Source organism: Pleuronectes platessa, chromosome 21 (assembly GCF_947347685.1).
Source record: "Pleuronectes platessa chromosome 21, fPlePla1.1, whole genome shotgun sequence".
NCBI lineage: Eukaryota > Metazoa > Chordata > Actinopteri > Pleuronectiformes > Pleuronectidae > Pleuronectes > Pleuronectes platessa.
The window spans coordinates 18,253,421-18,274,303 of record NC_070646.1 but is presented as its reverse complement, the minus strand read 5'-3'; the positions used below and the strand labels follow the sequence as shown (position 1 = coordinate 18,274,303).

Genomic DNA, 20,883 nt, shown 5'->3' with positions numbered 1-20,883 from the left:
AATTCATGAATGCAGAAAAAGCAACTCAGACAAAACGTTCCCAACAATTCAATTTTCTGTGTATAATAACATGCAACAGTAGAACTGTGTGTCTGGTGTATGCCTGCCAGGTCACAGTCAGGGTTAAGGAGACACATACATAGTTGTTATGTGGGATCATTAACAAGCATCATGGTGATTGTCAGAAAAAGTAGATGCAAAATGTTGTGCTTTTAAATAGAAATTAAGAAATTGTTTTTTTTTGTGAAAAAAATCAAAATAATAATCATGTCAGCGTCTAGTTTTTGGACACGTTGTCCCAGTGATGAAAAATACCAATCTCATCATCATTACAGTTGGAACATGCAGCTAAAGTGAATGAGTTTAAGGAGACATTATCTAAGATTAAGCTAATACTTTTCTGCAATAGTGTCCAGCAACCCTCCACAACACCACATTCTGAAGTAGACAATGTTACACAGGCTTTTCCTGTGGTGAGTGAGCTTAGAGTTAAGAAGCTGAACCCTCATTCAATAGGTGAATGAGTGAACCTTGTCGCTGCTGTAAAGCTGCTAGAACCAAACAAGGTCAAATTGTTCCAAAGTGTCAGTTTTTCTTGACAAACAGTCACAGGTAAATGAGATGGAACAATGTGGAAAAAAAACACTGAAGGTTAATGCAGGAACTGTCCGGTCTTTCTCTCTGGCATCAGGCTTCCAACACTTTGCCAAAGACAACACTTCCAGCCATCTCATCAGAGCACTGTGATACGTGTTTGATGATGTAGTTTGGCCCTGGAATGATGTTTGAAGTGCTCCTGATAGGAACACGGTTCCCCACCTGTGGTTTAAATAGCTTTGCCTTTTGTTTCCCATTGAGGGATACAAATCATTTTCAGCCACAGGGTTGTTCAATTTTAACACCTGAAAACTGGAACTCGGATGAGCAGCTTAAGAGAACCTGCAGTGCAGATGTAATGTTGTGGTGAAGGAGGATCTAATGATGAGATGAGAAATTTCTTCATGACTCATGTTTTTCTTTTTATTAATGAAGAGGGGGGAGGGTTATTAATTTCTCCTTTCTCACTGTCAGCAGGCATCAAGACCACAGCGGAAGATAAATGGTTGTTGATGATTAATGGATGAGGGGCAAAACAAATACAATTAGTTGTCGTTCTGTTCTCTCGCGCGGCTCCCTCGCCCATGCACATCCGTGCTCTCTTATCCACACTGCCTATTCAGTGGATGTATTAATCAGGGATCAGATGAGCACCACGAAATTACACTGTGTTACACCTTCTGTGTTATTGTTGTATTAAAAAAAACAACTCAGAATTACCTCGACTGACATGGGGGGGAGGGTGTTTCATGTTGGATCTATTCACATTTGACTCAGTTATATTAGAAACTCTCCATGGTTTCACTTTCTCACTGCTGTCAACAGACCTGACACTGATGGCATTATTTTACAGTGTATCATCAGAGGATGCTGTCCAATCTGTGTGTGATAAATGGAAAATTGTATTGGTTAATGTAAAAGATTATAGTAACAGCCACAATAGTTACCTGGCTAGAAGTCAGTATGTTCAAAACACATGTATCCCCTCCGTCAAGCTACTGCTGGTCAGTCAGAGTCACTTGTTACGGTCTCAGTGGATGCTGTGCACACAATCAAAGGTCCAGACGACAGGTACCGTGGTCACCTTCCTGTTGACCCGGAGGAAAGATGACAAAATGTATACTGTTGGTTCCGTCAGACCGCTTGTTTGAGCACATCTTCCCAAGTCCTGTATATAGGTTCAGTTGTGGTTTCGTTCAGATTTCCAGTTCAAACATGAAGACACAATCTTTTATTTAAGTTACAACAGTAAAGTTAATTTTGAATTTCATCAAAGTAAACAACACATTAGCTCAATAATATAGAAGAATCTCTTCTAGATATTCCACCTTGACTTTCATTTGCCACCATACTGCTGGATTACTTTGTAATGTGTGTCACAAAAGAGAGATAAATACTATTTCCCAGACTAAAGCTGACATGGTTTCGACAGACAGTGTCCTCTGTAGCTCCCAGCTGCTGGCTTTTTGCATCTCATGCAACTATTCTGCATCAGTGATTCTGATTTAACGGCATCAACTGGATCCTTCAGTGCTCCAGTACTGCAGTGGGTTATATAATGTTCATAGACAATGCAGTGTGGTGCGTGATCATTCCCTGCCACACACTAGTTACTTTTAAATTGTAAGGCAAATTGACTTAGTATTATAAATATATAAACCACTAGTGTAGGTGAAACTGTATTTTCAGCTGTAAGAAACATATTTCTTAGGCAATGATGCAACATCAGTGAATGTGTCTCATCTGCAAGTGAAATCAAACACTGGTTCATCAGGGATTTGGAGCTGAGTGAATGGAATATTTGGAGATTTGGAGAAGCTGGTAGTCAGACGAGACTCATTTCAGGTTAATATGTATTTATGCATGCAGGTCCATCATGTGTTGAGTCTAGTTTAGCATCAGCACATGATGTTACAAAGAAAAAAGCATTTTACTAGTTTGAGACCGATACAGTTTTGTATTTTTTAAAGACCGCACCTTTAAAAAGAAAAATTCACTTAAGCTCATCTAAGCACACATGGATGTGTTGGTCTTAAAATTAGGTGTGGTCAGTTGCTTTGTCGGTGTGCTGCAATCCTCAGGCAGAAGAAAAGGACAACAAAATCCTCCTCTGAAGTCAGTGCTTCAGTATTTCACTCTTATTTTAAGGCACATTATCAAGTTATATATACTATAAACAACACCTGCAAATACTTGAAGTCTTGAATAAAGTTAAATACTTTCCTCTGCAGAAACGTTGTCTCTTATTACAGTTGCAAGCTCACCTGGCTTTTGAAGGGAATAGAAGATGGCACTTGGTTGTTGCATTAACAAAGAGACTAACTCTGGAAACTATGAACACGGAGCATTGACCTTGTTTATTCACTGTTAATAAGCTGAGGTTGTTAATAAAGATGTTATGGTAAGAGGCTTTCACAACCCTAATATGGACTCATAATACATTCTTGACAAAGGCAGGCCGGTGCATTGAAGATATTATAATGTAAATAGACATGCTTACAGATGGCAGACAAATCCAAACTTAAACAACTGGTAAACACAAGGGAACAGAGCAGAAGCCTGAGGAAACAGGGAAACAGGGCAGATAAACTGAAGCAGTGAAGGGAAACATGAGGACTAAATACACACCAGGGGAGCAGGTTATGAGACACATGCAAGTAATTGGGGCAGGGTGATCACAAAAGGTGCGAAACCTACTGGGACGGCAGACAAAGTCAACAGCAGACACTGAAGGCCAACATTTCAAAAATAAAAACACAGCATAAAAGGGCCCAGAGAGAGTCACTGAAGCTACTTTCACGCATGCACTGAACTCAGGATTATCTCCTGACATTACCCAGGGGGCTGCATGTGAGAGGCTACGGGTTTTCTCCGGAGTACCCTAGGTATACCTCTGGATAATGTCAGAATGAACCAATTTAAAAACACAGCAAGAACCGTAAGCTTTTGTGAATATATCTGAGCGCAGAATCTCTTGCTGCATTGTTCATGTATAAAAGCCGAACTCCAATAGAGCCCATAATGTTTATGATTTTATGAGAGCGATTTAACTTTCTAATAAACAGTTCTGCTATCCACAGAACCCAGGAAGTCTTGATGTCTCAGAGGCTGTGAAAGCAGGAGCTGTCACGTTTAGACTTAGTGTGGACAGTAAGAACACAGAACACGGATATGATATTGGTTAGGAGGAGAGAGGTTCACCGGGTTCACGATGTTCTGTGAGTCAAAGTGGTTCTATGATCTCTGATGGAAACAGTTGCCCTGTGTTAACAGGTTCACATTTCTTCTCAAACAATCAGCAAACACATTGCTGTTGTGTTGCAACTTTAAACGGCATCCTGCTTACAGCTGACACCAACTACTGCACCCATGCATCATTCTGACTGTGATCTTTATTACTAATTACTGTTATATATGAAAATTAACACTTTGAACCTTTGAACCTTGAACCCAATAATTATGTTTCGGTGATTGCAAGTTTTTCTGTAAGCACTTTTAGCGTGTTGTCTTGAATCAAATGTTAACTGAACAACAGCCACCTACTGTACCTGTCCAGTTTAATCAAATTATCCCGAGCAGTTAAAAATATATATTTTTTTTAATAGGGAAAATTTTCCTATTTGCTTTATTCCTGAGACTGACAAGAGATGCGTCTTCAATGTCATGGTGTTTTCTCAGCCAATTTCTTTTGCTCTAGTCTGAAGATGTTTCTGAGTTTCCAGACGTTGTTCTCAGTCTTTTTGCAAAAAGACAAATCCTTGCAAACCTAAATGCATCACAACAAAATATGTGAAGCCTGACTGCATTTATTATTCAGATGTGTCTGCTGGAGCAGGAGCACAAACTAAATACAGGTAAAGAAAGAAGGCCCTGGAGCTGGTGCTACACTGACTGTCCTCTTTGATATTCCATTATGCAAAGCACACCCACATGCTACAGATGGCCGGCATCATATAGAAGTTTATATTTGCAAATACCCTAAAGTATGTACACAACAGCTACAACATACAAAACCACATTCAAGTGATGTGTTAACAGCTGTCCATCAATTCTAAATTATGTACATTAGGTTCACAAGTTTATAGAAGCAATACTGATTTAAATGCATCAGAAAGCTATCTAATGACTATTACAATAGGAAAAGCCATTATTACTTGTAGGACCAGGACAATTGCATTTAATCTTATTTTCCTTCAGTTAGACCTATTTCAGCTTATATTATGCAAATGTTCTATACTGCTTTACAATAATATACAGTCATATTGTTTATAGTTTGTATTTTTTGAAGGTTTTCCTTACTCTTGTTGAGGGAGGACAGAAGGAGCCTTGTTAAGCCCTCTGAGACAAATTGTGATTTGAGATTATGTGCTGTACAAATATATTTGATTTATTGATTGACTAATAGTTCGATACTCAATAACATTTCAGTGATGGCATATACTGTATATATATATATATATATATATATATATATATATATAAACAAAATATTTGAATGTACCACAACAAACACTTGTGTGTAATCATACTTAAATGTAGACTATAAATTTACTTACAAAATATTTCCTAGAAACAAATGAGAGATAGGAATAATAAGGTAGCTGGAGCTGCACACTGACAATATGTAACTTGTTAACTACAGGATTTCCTGTTTGTCATCTCCGAACTATGACCTGGCTGTGTCCAATGACTAAATAAAACAACAATAAAAAGAAAACAGGAAACAGAAACTGAAGTGCATTACTCACAATCAACCTCTAGGGGGAAAAATACAAAAACTAGATACAAAGTTATACAGAGATTGACATTACGGTTCATCTGGAACTGAACCGAATTCCTCTAGGTCTACAGGGTCTTGCACTTTGTCTGTGTCTGCCCAAATTGCACCACTGTGGAAAGAATGCAGGACCCCTAGGGTAGTTATAATCACGAACCAGGACTTTATACAAAGGGAGCCAGGTAGAAAAAGTCCGCAGATAAACCGGAGGCTCTCACTCTGACATTTGACCTAACCCTAACCCAGCTTTAGAGAGCCAGGCCATCTGTTTACAGTCTTAATGCTAAGCTTCACATCAGTTGCCAACAAAAAGACATGAGAGTGGAATCTGTTGTCTCATCTCTGAGAAAGCAAATAAGCACATTACCCAACCGAGCCAAATGTTATTTAAGCACAAATAAATTTATTCACTTATCTGTCATAACGTCCTCATCCAACAGTCTCATCTGTTGGATAGCTATGTGTTTTGATGTGTCATTTGTAAAAATGACTTTGACAACTTACTTTCTCCTCCTCTCTCTCATGGCCACACAGCATGTAGATGTGGAAATATGGGTAGGTGTGCCTCCACTTGCTGTCTGTGTTTGTCATCGTTGTTATCGTCCTTGTGTTGGCAAGTACAGTCACTGTCATGAGCATGAACAGTATGAGCAGATGCAGAGTTGCCCCATATGTATTATTGAAAAGACAGAATCAATGTCATATCCACACCTCTTAGCACGAAGCTTATACAGTCAGTCTCTCTCTCTCACACACACACACACACACACACACACACACACACACACACACACACACACACACACATAGAGAGAGACCTGCTTTAAAAGGATCCATGGCCTCATCATTCTGCCGTGAGGTCAGAACCAATGAGATCATATCAACAGAAGATTCCTAAGCAGGAAGGGTTCCAGTTGTCGATGGCCAAAAATGGAGCCGCTCTCCCAAGCAGGTTCTGTTTCGGAGAGAAACACAGACAGAACTATAGCAGCCGCTGGGAATTCGGCCATCAGACAAACAGATCAACTTCAACAAACTCCAGCTGCATGTTTCAGTCCAGGAGAGCAAACCATGCAGGAACCTTGAAACACAACAAAGCAGAGAGAACCTCCATTTCTTAGGGTGTGTTGAGGCTCCATTGTCTGCAGTTTAGAAGGCTGCACTGGCATCAATTCCTCAACGTTTCACATCTTTAGTTGTCTCCTCAGGCTTTCTTAGTGTGGAGCAGTGCCCGTTGAGTTACACTGAGCTGCTCACCGGGAAATTAAGAAAATATGTTCTCCATTGTTGAACAGTGACAGTGCTCACACCATGTGGAAGAGAACACCCATAGTTCGAAGATATCAATCCCCTAAATATGGCCCTTTTTCTTCCATCAAGCTCCATGAATTATTCCCTGGTAAATCTGCAAAATGTCACAAAACGTGTTAGATAGAAGGACTATGCACAAAAAAAAAACTAAAATCTGTTTAGGGGGCTGATATTTATACTAATGTGTGCATGCAATGTGGTGCAGATCCAAATAAAACACACAGATCAAGTAAGTCATGTTGTGTCATAAGTGGACAGTTGGGCATTGGAGGAGTTATGCACTCTTCTGAGTGCTATTCTTATTTGTAAAATAATTATAATGGCCCTTGTGTGTGGATTAGAATATGTATTTTTGAACACCTAAACGATCAGCTGTCAATAGCTGTTCCTAATGCTCACACTCAGAAGTTGGGCAGTGGCCTCAGTTATGAAACTATGTGTAGCATTCCTATGGAAAATTCAAGTGCACACAAAAAGACTGATGAGTTGTATATTGTTTATACAGCTCATAAACAATTCACTGACTGTGAATATTGGCTTTTTTCCATCTGTTTATCTGGTTGTTTTCCATTGTCTTTGTTCAACTTGAGACTTGGACTTCAAGTAGATCCCTTGGGTCCTCTGTTTATTATCAGTAGCTGGTGACATGATGGCTGTGAAATGCTCCATATCCACATGACTCCAGCTTGGCTGACAAATTCCTGGTGTCACATCCCCTCCTTGTAATGTAAACGAGACCTGCATCTATTCTCTCTGGAGACTGAGGCACACGAAGGAAGCGCTAATACATCATCACAACAGACCACACGTGCCGTCTTGCTATCTGAACTCTGTCCTCACAACGCTCACTTAATACCACTTCTATACCTAATCAATTATTCTTGTTTGTAGCAACACAATATTTTGTATTGTTCAACCAAGACACACACACACACACACACACACACACACACACACACACACACACACACACACACACACACACACACACACACACACACTCACACACTAAGCTAAGTTATTGCTTACTCGTCTGAGATAATGCTAAGAAGAGGACTTCAAATAGAAAACAACTGCATAGCACACCAGCATGAAGCATAAAGTGTGTTGGGATATATGCACTGATAATTGCATCATCACACACCATGTTTTGACACTCTTTAGCCTGCTTCTCACAGTAAATGCAAATTAGCTGATCATCTTGCTATCTCCTCTCTGGTGATCCTGACCTCTGCTCTAAGTTCCCTTAATGTTCACAACCCAAGACTGTTGCAGTCTATACACACTCAAAAGGGCTCTGCCCCCTCCTTACCTCCTTCACTGACAACTACATCTGCCTGTCAGACAGAGGGCTCCTTTTCCTTGCCCCAGTCGATGCGTCAGACACCATGGAGCTGGCCACACACTTTGACGCCTCCACTTGCTCTCTGTATCCAGTGCCCACAGCCTCTCTTGAGGCTTGTCTCAGTGTCCACTGATCTTCATTGTTGTTAGGACTTCTATCAGATCTGACACTGTTCCCTCCACTCTCAAGATGACTGGACCCTGATGATCTGAATCATTTCTGACCCATTTCTGTACTCTGTACAAAATACTGGATGAAGTTGATGTCCATTAATTCCAGCTTCAAATGTACAATCAGTCCCATGCTGTCAGGACAACTCAGACAGTGCCTGACCTGCTAAAGATACAAACTTAATTTACAAACAACATAAACAGTGTTCTGTCCCATAAAGTACCTGATCTTGTCAGTTCACATTAACTGCCTTCTTGTATAAGCAGCAGGCTGCTTGACTACCATCCACTGAGGGACTGGGCCTCGTCATACAAAACAGTGGACGGTTTTATGAATTTTGCACCCTGAGGATCAAACCTGGGATCTCTAACAGGCCACTTACTGTAGCTAGCTACATATGTTTGTGCTTGTCAAACCACCCCTGACTATTCTGAGATCGGGAATCTTGCCCACATTATTTTGCAGATACTTTAGAAAATTACCCCGACAGTCTTCTATTGCCAAGCGTTAAGAGACAGCAGTAATAGATAAACAAGCCAATTACACCAATTTAGCATTTCTCTGTGATCTGCAGTAAATTTAGGATGCAGATGATGCATAAGGTGTGTGCAAAACAAGCAGGAGAGAGAGAGTGTGTAAGTGGGAGGTGGTGAGGCTGGCTTCTGGAGAAGCTCCCCAAAAGTGAATCCAAAGCATCTTGATGGTGACTGGCTGCAGTATAGGTCATAAACCCCACCTCCATCATGTTACTGAATGGAACATGAGCCAAACTAAAGTGTCAAAATACACTGTGGTAGTGGGGCGTGATCAGCGTCGGCTGCAGGAAAGAGATGAGTTTGGGCCTGAGGTACAAAATTCCGTCAATCCGACCTCACTCCCTTGTTATAACCATCTCTTCGTGGCACCGATCCCAGAACCCCATCCCCATTCCCTCCCTCCTGCAGCTGACGCTGATAACGCCCCACTACCATATACACATTTATCATTTTAGGTAGTTCTCATCACACTATTATATGTACATTTTTCTGGCAGGCCTATAAAAACTGGTTGAAAAGTCAAGATTGACAACTGAGACTGACTCGTGCTTGGTTAAGCCGGGCGTGTGTATCGGTGGGACCTCTATACCTCAGCCCCATCTCCATTCCCCAATTCCTACAGCAAAGACTGTCACTACAAATTTAGTGATCGGCAGCGAGATGGCGGCATTCATATCTGGGATATTTCCTCTTAATTTCTGGAGAGTTGGAGGAATAGGAGATGTGTCTTTATATATGGAGCAGAGTGGTAAAAGTTAGCAGTGATCTGATACTGTGATCTGTGTGTAGTTTAGACTGTTTGTCAGTAAATGCTACACCCTAGGCCCTAGCCAGGTCCTTGTAGGCTCACTGCTTTCAAATGCCATGTCTGGCAGAATTTCTCTCATGTATTTTTGTCCACCATCAATAGCTGCTGTCAAATATAGCAACAGGATGGTAGGTGACAGTGCAATTCACTAATTTACACTACTGCCTTTGAAACCGCAGGATGAACTTTGCACTACTGTTACACACTGGTCTGCTAAGATAATTTGGTGTAACTAAACCTAATTGCTCCTTCAACAGTACAGAAAGTGTCTTAAACAAAGTGACAAACAACTGTCTAAAGCCAAACCTGCCTCTGTTACCGAAGGGGTTCCCCAAGGCTCAGTGCGCGGACCATTTTCTTTCATCGACTTAAAATTTATTTATGGTCCTCTAATCAGACATAATGAACTCTGTTACCATTGCTATGCTGATGATACACAACTGTACCTTCAGACAATACTTTTGTGAGCTAGTTAATTTGTGATGGAAGAAGATTCAGGAGAGTGATTCTTTCAATCGCTTATTGGTACACATTTTCTTGTAGCAGAAGGCTTATTGTAGTTATTATGTTTGTTTTTGTTATTCCTAGCCCTCATCACTTACATTTCTATCAGGTCTCATGGTCGATGTTTTTATCTGTTTTTATCTTGACTGTATGTTTGACTTCATCTTGTTCTGTGAAGCATTGTGTACCGGTGTGTTATACCTTCTTCTATAAAAAATTGATTTGTATTACAGTCTTTAACATTGAGATCAATAGTAATCAGAAAATGTACATTAAACAAAACAGTGCTATTTGAACTATACAGTTAACTTAATAAACCTGACTAATGAATCAAACTCAAATCAGATGTACCGTATACAAACCTAGTTACCTGCAACGGATGTCAATTTAATCACATACCTAAACATAAAACATGGAACTAAATCAAAACGATTTATTTTTTACATTACCTTTGCAGCCTTGTTTTAAAATGTAAATACTTTTAAGTATTTAAATTTAAGTATGACAAAATTACACCAGCAACTCAGAAAGTTAATAAATTAGTGTGATATATTTATATTTGTTTCATCTTTTTCATAGAGGAGCTTTAAACAATACTATGTGTTGTATGCATAGATTAGTTGACGATAATCAACAGCACTGCAGTTTAGTATACTTGCATTTTTCAAATGTCTCAGTGATTTTCTGTCTTCTGCATTTCTGCTCTGTTTTTCCCTTCATGTTGTCAGCGTCTCTTTGTGTGTCTTTCAGACGGCCCAGGGGGGCGGCCATCGCACCTTACTGTATGGACACGCTGTCTTGCTGCGACACTCCTACAGTGGAATGGTTCGTGAACACACACACCTATATACTGTATAATGTATTTATATTACTACTACTACTCTCAGTATGGTGTTCCTATTAAACTATCTTCTGCATCTGAAACCGAATTGATAAAGATGAAGAAGCAAGAGTTGTTGGTCTTAGAGTTCATCTGTGGGACTGCCCAAGTACACAATGATATACACCTCTCAAACAACTAGAGAGCATGTTGTAAAGAGTAGTAATACAAGTCTTCTTTGATGAATTGTAGTTAATAGACATTCTAGTTGATGTCAGAGATTAACTGAGTCTGATTTATTGTGATTTTCTGTTTAGTACCTATGCTGTCTGTCAACCTCCCGCTCATCCACAGACAAACTGGCTTTTGATGTGGGACTGCAGGAAGATACCACAGGTAGGAGTCAAACAGATTTTGATACCTGTGTGGACTTCTTCAATCCCAATGTTTGAATTATGTTGATATTAAGCCCTTAAACCTTAATGACTGTTAATATACCCATTAACCCAACAAAAAGTATTTAAAAACCTCCAGATTGTTTTAAAATAACAAACCATCATTACTTTAAGTACTTTTCTTGCAAGCTGAGATCACATCCTGTCACATGACGCCCCCTGCAGAAGAAAGAAAAGGCTTTACCTGCATTGACTGCCAGTGTAGAACTCAACCAAGATAATCAACTACATGCGTTGCTGACCCTGTTGTCTTCGGTAACAAGCTGTAATGCAGTTGTTGCATTTTGCAATGTTACAAATGTTTAGATGCATAGGTGACAAGCTATTATTCAAGTAATCTGCGAAAATTATTTGATCCAGTTCATGCCCTACTGTTTACACCAGCACGCACATGTCCAGTGTACTTGAGTGGTCATGTACACTGCATTTTCGGTGGTGTTGTTATGGATGGGGATTCAAACTGATCCGGAACAAAATGTAGTAATAGAGGTGTAACCCAAAAGGAGAAACACACGATTGTCGAACCTGTTCTGAAAGAGTCATCAAAAGATGCATATGAACAATAAATTACAGCTTTTAGTGAGATTTTTTACAATACGTTGTTTTGGATTTCAACCCACAACTACTGATATGCTTCAGTTTCACAGTTCTCATCAGCATGGTTTCCAAAAGCAACAGCAGCAACAGCTGTAGCAGCTGTTTACAGTGAAAAGTAAGCCACTGTCCTGTATGTCTATCAGCAGCAGCAGACAGACAGAGTTAGAGATGAGCTGTTGAACATAGCGGAGAATTCCGCTGCTACAGAGCCGGGTATTTCGCTCAGGAGGTGGTGGAGACCAGATACGGAGGTAGAACAGAGAGGGAATTCTCAGGAGCACAAAAAGACTGCTCCAGGTGAATGATCATGGTGCTCTGTAACTACTGAATGTGAAACCATGTAGATCATTAACACTGCAACTTAGACCTGCAGAGAAACAATTAGAATCTATGCGCCATAAAAATACATCTGTAAAAACACATCCTTGGTTTTTAAGCTGCTACGTGTCTTAAAGAGAGGTGGTCACTCTTAAGTTGCTAAATGAGACTACAGAGGTTGTTTAAAACAATATACTCACTAATGCATCTTTACAGATTCATTGTGTTTATACTGTCTAAGAGGAAAGGCTTTACAAGAAGAGGCCAGCGACATTTCACATTACGTTGGAAGATTAGTTTTGAAGTTGAAGTCATGTGACCTTTGCGTAGACTGTTGATAATAACACTAAAGGAGCATTTTACTGGTGAACACACTTTGTGTGATAAACTTGTTTTTCATGGTATCTATTTTCTGTAATAATCCAAAACACATTGGATTTTGATGAGTGAACCAGGGTGATGCTTACTTTAGGCTTGGCCAACAAGAATACATCATACCTGCAGCACTGTATTGTAGTTTCACTCCAACAAATATAGGTAAACATGGACACAGTACCAATTTGGCTTTTGATTCAAAACTCTTCTGGAATCTGGAATATTTCTTAAAGGGAAAATGTAACTGAACATTATAATAACTAGTATGGGCACCAGTGAATAAATAATTCAAATTAAGCATCGGTGTCTTTAATATTCTGCAGAATCCCGATCATATCAGACCTTCATCAGCCAAATTAATCTGAATCAGAATAGGGTTCAGATTAGGGTTGGCCTGATTCCATTAGCTCCAACTATATGCTCCACACTGCTATTACTCTGTCAGGCTCTGAGTAAGAGCCTGACTCCTGCTGCTTCTCCACAGTGGTTTTACCTTTGAACAAAGTCAAACCTGTACACTACTGCAAAGTGCACCTCTCCTCTCTTCATGTTCTTGACCTGCTTCTCTAAAAATGATACAAATTATAGTATAAGAGAACAACTGCAAAATCTAGGCAACTGAATCAGTACACACAAGCTGAGGTGACAGGAGTTACTGTTGCTTTGAGAGCCTGTGCATCATGTACATGTTTTCTGAGCTGTTCTGGTTGTGTCTGTATTTATTCTTTGTGTATGTGAGTGTAGGCGAGGCTTGCTGGTGGACCATCCATCCAGCATCAAAGCAGCGCTCAGAGGGAGAGAAGGTCAGAGTGGGAGATGATCTCATCCTCGTCAGCATCTCTTCTGAAAGATATCTGGTCAGTAGCAGCTGTGTGTGGGAGCACGTGTGAGGAGAGGGTGCATCAGATCCCCTGATCACTTTCACTCTGTGTCTTTTTTATTCCTTTGTTTCTTAATTCCTTCCCTCTTTCCCACTTAGTATTTATTTCACTCATTCTTCTCTCCTTCTTACTGCTTTGGTTTGCTGCTTGATATTCATTCTTTGGTCAGACTGTCCATACACATACTTTACGTATAAACTGACAAAATAAACATACATAGAGTGGATATAAAAAGTCAGCCCATATGTTAAAATGCAAAAATCAATAATTTCAGAACCCTTTCCACCTTTATTGGGACCTAATACATAACAAACTGAAATCTTTTAGGAGACATTTTACTTCCACTGTATGTACAGTATGCACTAAAGTACTATCCATATGCCATATTAGAGCTTCTACTGTACTAGTACCTTTCCATGTGCACACAGTTGCTAAGAGGCTTTCACAATTAAGTCATAATTCAGATTTTACACTGAAGGAAAATGACAAAGGAACTTTGCAACTGTATTAATTTAATCTTTAACATTATCACCTCAGCTACTCCAGGTCTTCTGTTCTTGTGTCCTCTCAAACTCATTGATCAATTTCGATGTCATAATGGGATGACAAAATGGCATGGGGACTGATATAATAATATAATCAGAAGATGTTGTCATATTTTTAAACAGCAGTTTAACCAAATCCTTACTACACAACTGTAGCACTGATTTCCTAATCTGCAAACTAGTTCTCTGTAGCCTGGAAAAAACCCAGGTCGATTATCTACATACTGTATGTTTGCATATACCACTTGTTGCTCTTTTGTTCATGAGCATCCATTTTAACTTTGCAAAAATGTTGGTACCCCTGGGCAAATTGCATCCCTTGCAGCAACAGCATTAGACATTTTTCATTTCATTAACTTACAAAACAGACTTACAGTTTAACACATCTGGAGCTCTGCACAGTGTCTGGTGCTCCCAGTGGTCACTGTAGTCCCGCCTCTCTCCACTGCTACGTACAGGGCTTAAACCTCCTCAGTATGTATGTGTGTGTGTGTGTGTGTGTCGGTGTGCGTGTGTATGTGTTTCGGTGTTGGTGTGCTTGCGTGAGTGTCTGTGTCTGTGTCAGGCGGTGTGTCAGTAAATTGTCATGTGTCTCTTCCTGCAGCATCTGTCCTATGGTAATGGCAGTCTCCATGTAGACGCAGCCTTCCAGCAGACTCTTTGGAGCGTGGCTCCCATCTGTTCTGGCAGTGAAGTAGCACAAGGTACACCTGTCCTTTCCTTTGTGTCTCCATTTTCTATTGGTTTTTTCCCATTTGCTTAGATTGTGATTTTTGTTATTTTACATTCTTACTTTTATACAGTCTCACATTTTTTGCCTCTGAAGTGTTTACAAATGTGCAAAGTTTAATTGAAATGATCTGAACAGTACACTCGTTATAATATTCAGACGGCAACAGTTGATCAACAGTAGTAGTGTTCAGTGATAGTAGTACCCTACTGTGAATTGTCCCTGATCTGATTAACATTACATCAAATATACAGTGTATACTTCTAATATTCTGGAACTGTTTCACCAGCATTGATCATTTAAATGCTTTGCAGATGTGAGCAGCGTCTGAATTCCCTTTCTGCAATGCATTGTGGGACATTACATGACAGTATATCACCAGCACATGTGCATGCTGAGCTTTTCTTGCATCTGTTTGTGGACACTGGCTGCCGTAGTCTGTTGGGGACATCAGTTCCCACAGGTGTCCTTCTTTAGGACGGTAAGGTCTGCTGGTCTTTATATAATTGCACATCGTCATGTTACCATAATTACCCAGCTGCCCTCCTCCTCCCACATCCAGTCAGGTTCATCAGAGTACTCAAGAGTTCCAAAATTAGCGAAGTGTTAGTGTATCATGGGAACTAAGCAAACCTGACTGTTTCTCTGACGTATAATTCATGGGTCTTTCTCCCATCCTCTCCTCTACCTCCTACCCCACTCTCTCCTTTCATTCATATCCCTCTATCCTTCTTTTCTTTTTTCCTCCGTTGGCATTGTTCCTTTTCTTCTCTGTCCTCTGTCTACAGGTTTCCTGATAGGAGGGGACGTCCTACGCCTCCTTCACGGTCACATGGACGAATGTCTCACAGTTCCATCTGGGGAACATGGAGATGAGCAGAGGAGGTAATTTGTGCTGATAATTAAAACTGGATTTATTTATGAGATAGAGGCTGTTATTTAATTAACAGTGTTGCTTTGGTTCTATGTGGTTCGCCAACACTGATTCTATTTACAAGGGGACAAGTGTTAGATATAAACCTAAACCAGGTAAATCACACAAATGTCAGGTCAAATTTGACAAACCCGAACAGGGACTGCAGCTACTGTCTCTGTTTAAAGGATTGAGAGCTATCCCTCATTTGTTTCATCATGATATATGTGCAGAGAAAATATAAATAAACCAAAGTGTCCACATAGTAGAAATCACCTGGTAAACCAGGGTGAGCTCATTGATGAAAACTTCTGTTTAAGTGCTGTTTGTTAATATTTTCCTCCAAAAGAACTTTGACTGGAGTTAATGACAGGCTTATGAAAAGAGAAACAGTGTTTTTCAGTGGGGGGGGGGGGGGGGGGGCAAGTCAGTTTTTGCCTTGCTTCAGCCACAGTTGATCCAGGCTGTTTGGTACGTTCAACTGAAGTTTTATACTCATGAAATAACACTAGTATTAAGTCAATAAGGTTGACTATAGTCAAGGGACTGGTAAAATGAATTGAAAGGAAACAATCTTTAGTCCTGCTTTGTGTGCCTCGGTTGGTTGGTCACATTTTCGAAGACGTATAAATTGTGTGCAGGCCCTGTGTTTAACTTCCAGTAATAACTTTCAGATCCATACACATGTTGTCAGACCAGCTCAGCTCTTCACTATCATAATAAAACATATCTATCTGTATTACGGGTGAATGATCCAAAAGAGTTTGGCTTTAAAGACCATCCTCAATTATACGTGAACTGTAATCATCTATATCAAAGAGTACTCTGGCGTACAGACTCCGGATCTAAACAGGAGGACGAGGAGATGAATCGTCCATCTTTATATCTATGAATAAGACACTTGTGTTGACTAACTCTCTCCAACCAAGAGTTAACTTCACTCTTAAGAGCAACTGTCACATGATTGATCACATGTATGATCAGAGAAGAAAATCTAATAAGAGTATATAAATTATAACTATGTAATGTATGGTTGTAGACATTTACCAGTTGGTAGATGAGGTTTAAGAGAATTTAGTTCTGTCATTCAAATCAGTGATTTATAGTGTTATTATTGTTAGGAGCAGCCTGATAAATGCCAGACCAGAAAAAGTGGTGTATCATCCTAGCAAATGTCAAATGCAAATATGATAACAAAACGAATATTTTTCTAATTATACTGATATAACTATCATTGTTGATTTTTTTCATTATTATTAATTATCACTGAAAAACAGATGAATGCTCAAATGTGTCTGTGCTGCAGTAATCAAGGAGCTATTAACCTAAGGACCACTGCATCTTCCTGAGGGTTGAGAGACCTTTGAAATGAAATGTTTGATCAGTTATTTTTATTATTCATTATTATTAAGTGTGAGAGTGAAGGATTTTTACTTTAATCTTGAAAAACTGACTTTAAGCAGTTTGATAAATACATTCTAACCGACAATATCTTCATGAAACCAGCCTAGTGACAAGTAGTGTCTGGACTAGACAGTGTATTCTCTGGGTAGAAGCATATCAATATACACAAAGTCTAAGGCAACAGGAATTGCTGTGCAATGTGTGTCTTAGTCATCATGCACAATTCATAATACGGTACTAGCCAGTAAGTTTTAAAATTATAAAATATATAATGTAACTGTTTAATTTGTACCCCCAGGACAGTGCACTATGAGGGGGGAGCAGTGTCCAGTCATGCAAGGTCCCTATGGAGGCTGGAGACTCTGCGGGTTGTGTAAGTACAATATACACACTGTACACACATACAACAAGCAAGAATATTCAACAACGTACACAGCACTCAGTCACTAAAATCATTCAGATAAGCATTGAATGTTCCGGTACTAAATGTCTCACGTTCAAAATATGAGAGGGGGTTTAATAAGATTTACATGATTGTATTATTTCAGGTAAATATTATTATGTATAGTTTTTTGGTCTTTTTTAATTGTTTACCTTTTAATCTTTTTACCACCTCATATCTTTTGATAAAGCACTTTGTGACTGAGTACATCAAAATGTTACACAAATTAAGTGATTGTATTATTAAGAATCCCTCTCCAGTAACAAACACACCCACCCACCCACCCACACTCACACACACACAAACACACACACACACACAAACATATGCACCTGTTGTTTGATTAGACATGTTACTGTGTTTTCTTGTCGTCTGTCGAGCTGTTTGCAGTCACTGCTGGGGATTTCTCACAGTGTACAGAGTCTAGCTTGGCTTGAAAGCACTTGCTGTGCTGTGTATCACAACTTCTCCCCACATTGTGCATTAACAGCCTTTAAATTATTCCAGTAGTTGCTAGGTAACAGCAACATCGGGACCTGGCAGTAACTTTTAGAAAAGGTTTCTCGGTTGATAACAAGGCCACAGCTCTTGGTTGTTTCCAGCTGAGTGTATGGTTGCCATATTTCTACAGTTTTTGCAGATTTCAGAGTGAACATGCTCTTTTATAGCTGTGCTTTATATTTCAGTAGTGGGAGCGATGTCAGAAATAGTATAATGTACATTTTGTAACATATCGTGGTTTTATGTCGCACACAGACATGTTGGAAACATTAAAATCAATTCATTTTACTACTATCTATGTTTGAGAGTTGAATAATGTAGCTGCATAACAGGAGGTAAAAAACAAACTAAGAAGTCAGTTAAGTAATAATTAAAAGAAAAACACAAACCAAACACTCTCAACATGTTAGGTAGTCTCGGCCTTATAAAATGCCTTGGGATCATTATAATTTCAAGGCATAGACTGTGAACACAGGAACTTCCTTGTGTCTTACAGGAGATTGTCAGTCATGCCTTATGTGCAGTTACTAAAACCAAATGCTCACTGAATGTATCTGGCAAAAGGGTGACTTCTAGCTGACCCCTTTAAACCTGCTGGATTAATGGGTTTCTTTAGGATGTGGACATACTGTTGGGATCAGTGTTTAAAATTTCAAACTAAGTTCACATTGCCAAAAACAAACTAGTTCACGTTCATCTTTTTTCCGTTTTTTATTGGGATGATTTAGACTACAAACTAACGTCTTGTGTTGTAATGTGCATGAACAACCTATTAACGAGTCATTTTTCATTATGTTGATATGCTGCCTCATAAACTGGAGCGAATCAAACAAACACTAAGTTACTTCATGTACTGATCAGGTCCTGATAACCTGTGATGACTGTTTATTAGTTCAAACTGAGGGCAGATCAGCAGGAGAGTGGAGGAGGACACAGGAAAGTCCAGCATGGTACAAACCAACCTTCGGATCATTGTGCAGCTGTGGATTGAAGAGGAAACTCTGCATTGTACTGTTTGTTTCCACTGTTCTCTAACAAAATCACTTCACATGAACACTCCTCTTATCACACTGTCTGTGCTGCTCTGAGTGAGTGAGTGGGGGCGGAGCACTGGGGCCTTTGTCTGTGTGTATGTGGATGACACACACACACACACACACACACACACACACACACACACACACACACACACGTTTTCTCCCGCTCCTGGTATTTCACATAATGGCCTAAACGATGATGACTAAAACAAACGTGAGCGGCATTCACTCTCACTGGAGGGGACGCTGCTCACGTTCAACCTTTCTGAACTGATTAGCTCAGTTCAGCGATACATGATATCATAATTATTGAATTTTAGCTTTGTTGGTATTGTAAGTGTATATTAAAACTTTGGACCGAACCACGGCAAGTATTAGAAGTTCCACGATGTTCCCCAGCTGTTCTCCAAACTGTCTCTCTCAGCTTCTCGATGCCTTTAGTATTCATGATCTGACTGTGTTTGTTTCCAGGTGGAGTGGGAGTCACATCCGCTGGGGCCAGCCCTTCAGACTGAGACATGTGACGACAGGAAAGTATCTGAGTCTGATAGAAGACAAGTCCCTGCTGCTGATGGACAAGGAGCAGGCTGATGTCAAGTCTACAGCCTTCTGCTTCAGATCGTCAAAGGTACAAGGTTTTACGACACTTTTATGCCAGAATATTACAGTGTCAAAAATAAATCACCGGTACTCAGGAAAGGTTGAACATTGATTAGACGTTTAAAGGACAACAGAAGATAGGCAGCCGAGATCTGCAGTGATCTTATGAGTTCATCAGACAGACCTTTATAGTTGTCGCGTCCAACAGAGAGGAGGTTTTCCATTTAGAAATTTCTCTCTTTCTTTTTAATTCAGGAAAAGTTGGACCCCGGTGTGAGGAAGGAGGTGGATGGCATGGGTGTTCCTGACATAAAATATGGAGACTCTGTGTGTTACATCCAGCATGTTGACACCTTCCTGTGGCTCACCTACCAGACTGTTGATGCCAAGTGTGCACGCATGGGTGGAGTTCAAAGAAAGGTACCTTTCTGCACCATACTGAAGCTTTTATGAATTTTCATCACCTCTCTCTAACACGTTTGTCTTGTAAGTTGGGGTTGCTGTTAACCGAAGTGGAAGATGTGAGGAGCAGCAGCAGATAAAGATGTCAATACCAGAGCTTGTAGCCTTTATGTAACATTAGAGAAAACAATAGGTGCACACATGCTTGCAAAACATCTTTCTGCAAACAACTTATTTGTAAAGAAACAACAGCGACACTAAAAACCTGCTTTACTGATGACATTTGTCCTCATGTCGCAAAATATAGCCAGTCTCATAAAAAATGAAAGGCAGAGGCACAAGCAGAAAACGAATTATGATATTTTCATTTTTATATTTTTGTTTGACACAATGGTTTCTTCTTCCATGTTGACAAAACTTTAATTAAAATTTCAGGCCATCATGCACCATGAGGGTCACATGGACGACGGGCTGACACTATCTCGGTCGCAACATGAGGAGAGTCGCACTGCCAGAGTCATCCGTAGTACTGTCTTTCTGTTCAATCTCTTCATCAGGTGTTTTATTACACACACACACACAGACACACACACACACACACACACACACACACACACACACACACACACACACACACACACACACACACACACACACACACACACACACACACACACACGCATCTTTAACCAAGAATGTAAAGACACTAGCAGGGGAGGAGGCTTGGATAAAAATGTCTTGCATTTCTTGCAATTAACTGTTATACAACTCCATATTATGCAACAGGGTTTTAAACAAACTTGATTCTTGAATA

General features: G+C 39.9%; 1 protein-coding gene across 1 annotated transcript in view; it reads left to right on the top strand.

The window, feature by feature from the left end:
- Positions 1-20,883, top strand: part of ryr2a (ryanodine receptor 2a (cardiac)) — a 157,821-nt gene that overhangs the window by 47,522 nt on the left and 89,416 nt on the right. The window contains exons 4-13 of the mRNA XM_053414411.1: positions 5,909-5,929; positions 10,800-10,874; positions 11,187-11,265; positions 13,359-13,471; positions 14,645-14,744; positions 15,559-15,655; positions 17,386-17,460; positions 19,539-19,695; positions 19,923-20,087; positions 20,505-20,626. Coding sequence (XP_053270386.1) covers positions 5,909-5,929; positions 10,800-10,874; positions 11,187-11,265; positions 13,359-13,471; positions 14,645-14,744; positions 15,559-15,655; positions 17,386-17,460; positions 19,539-19,695; positions 19,923-20,087; positions 20,505-20,626 — 1,004 coding nt within the window. The remainder of the gene's footprint in view (positions 1-5,908; positions 5,930-10,799; positions 10,875-11,186; positions 11,266-13,358; positions 13,472-14,644; positions 14,745-15,558; positions 15,656-17,385; positions 17,461-19,538; positions 19,696-19,922; positions 20,088-20,504; positions 20,627-20,883) is intronic.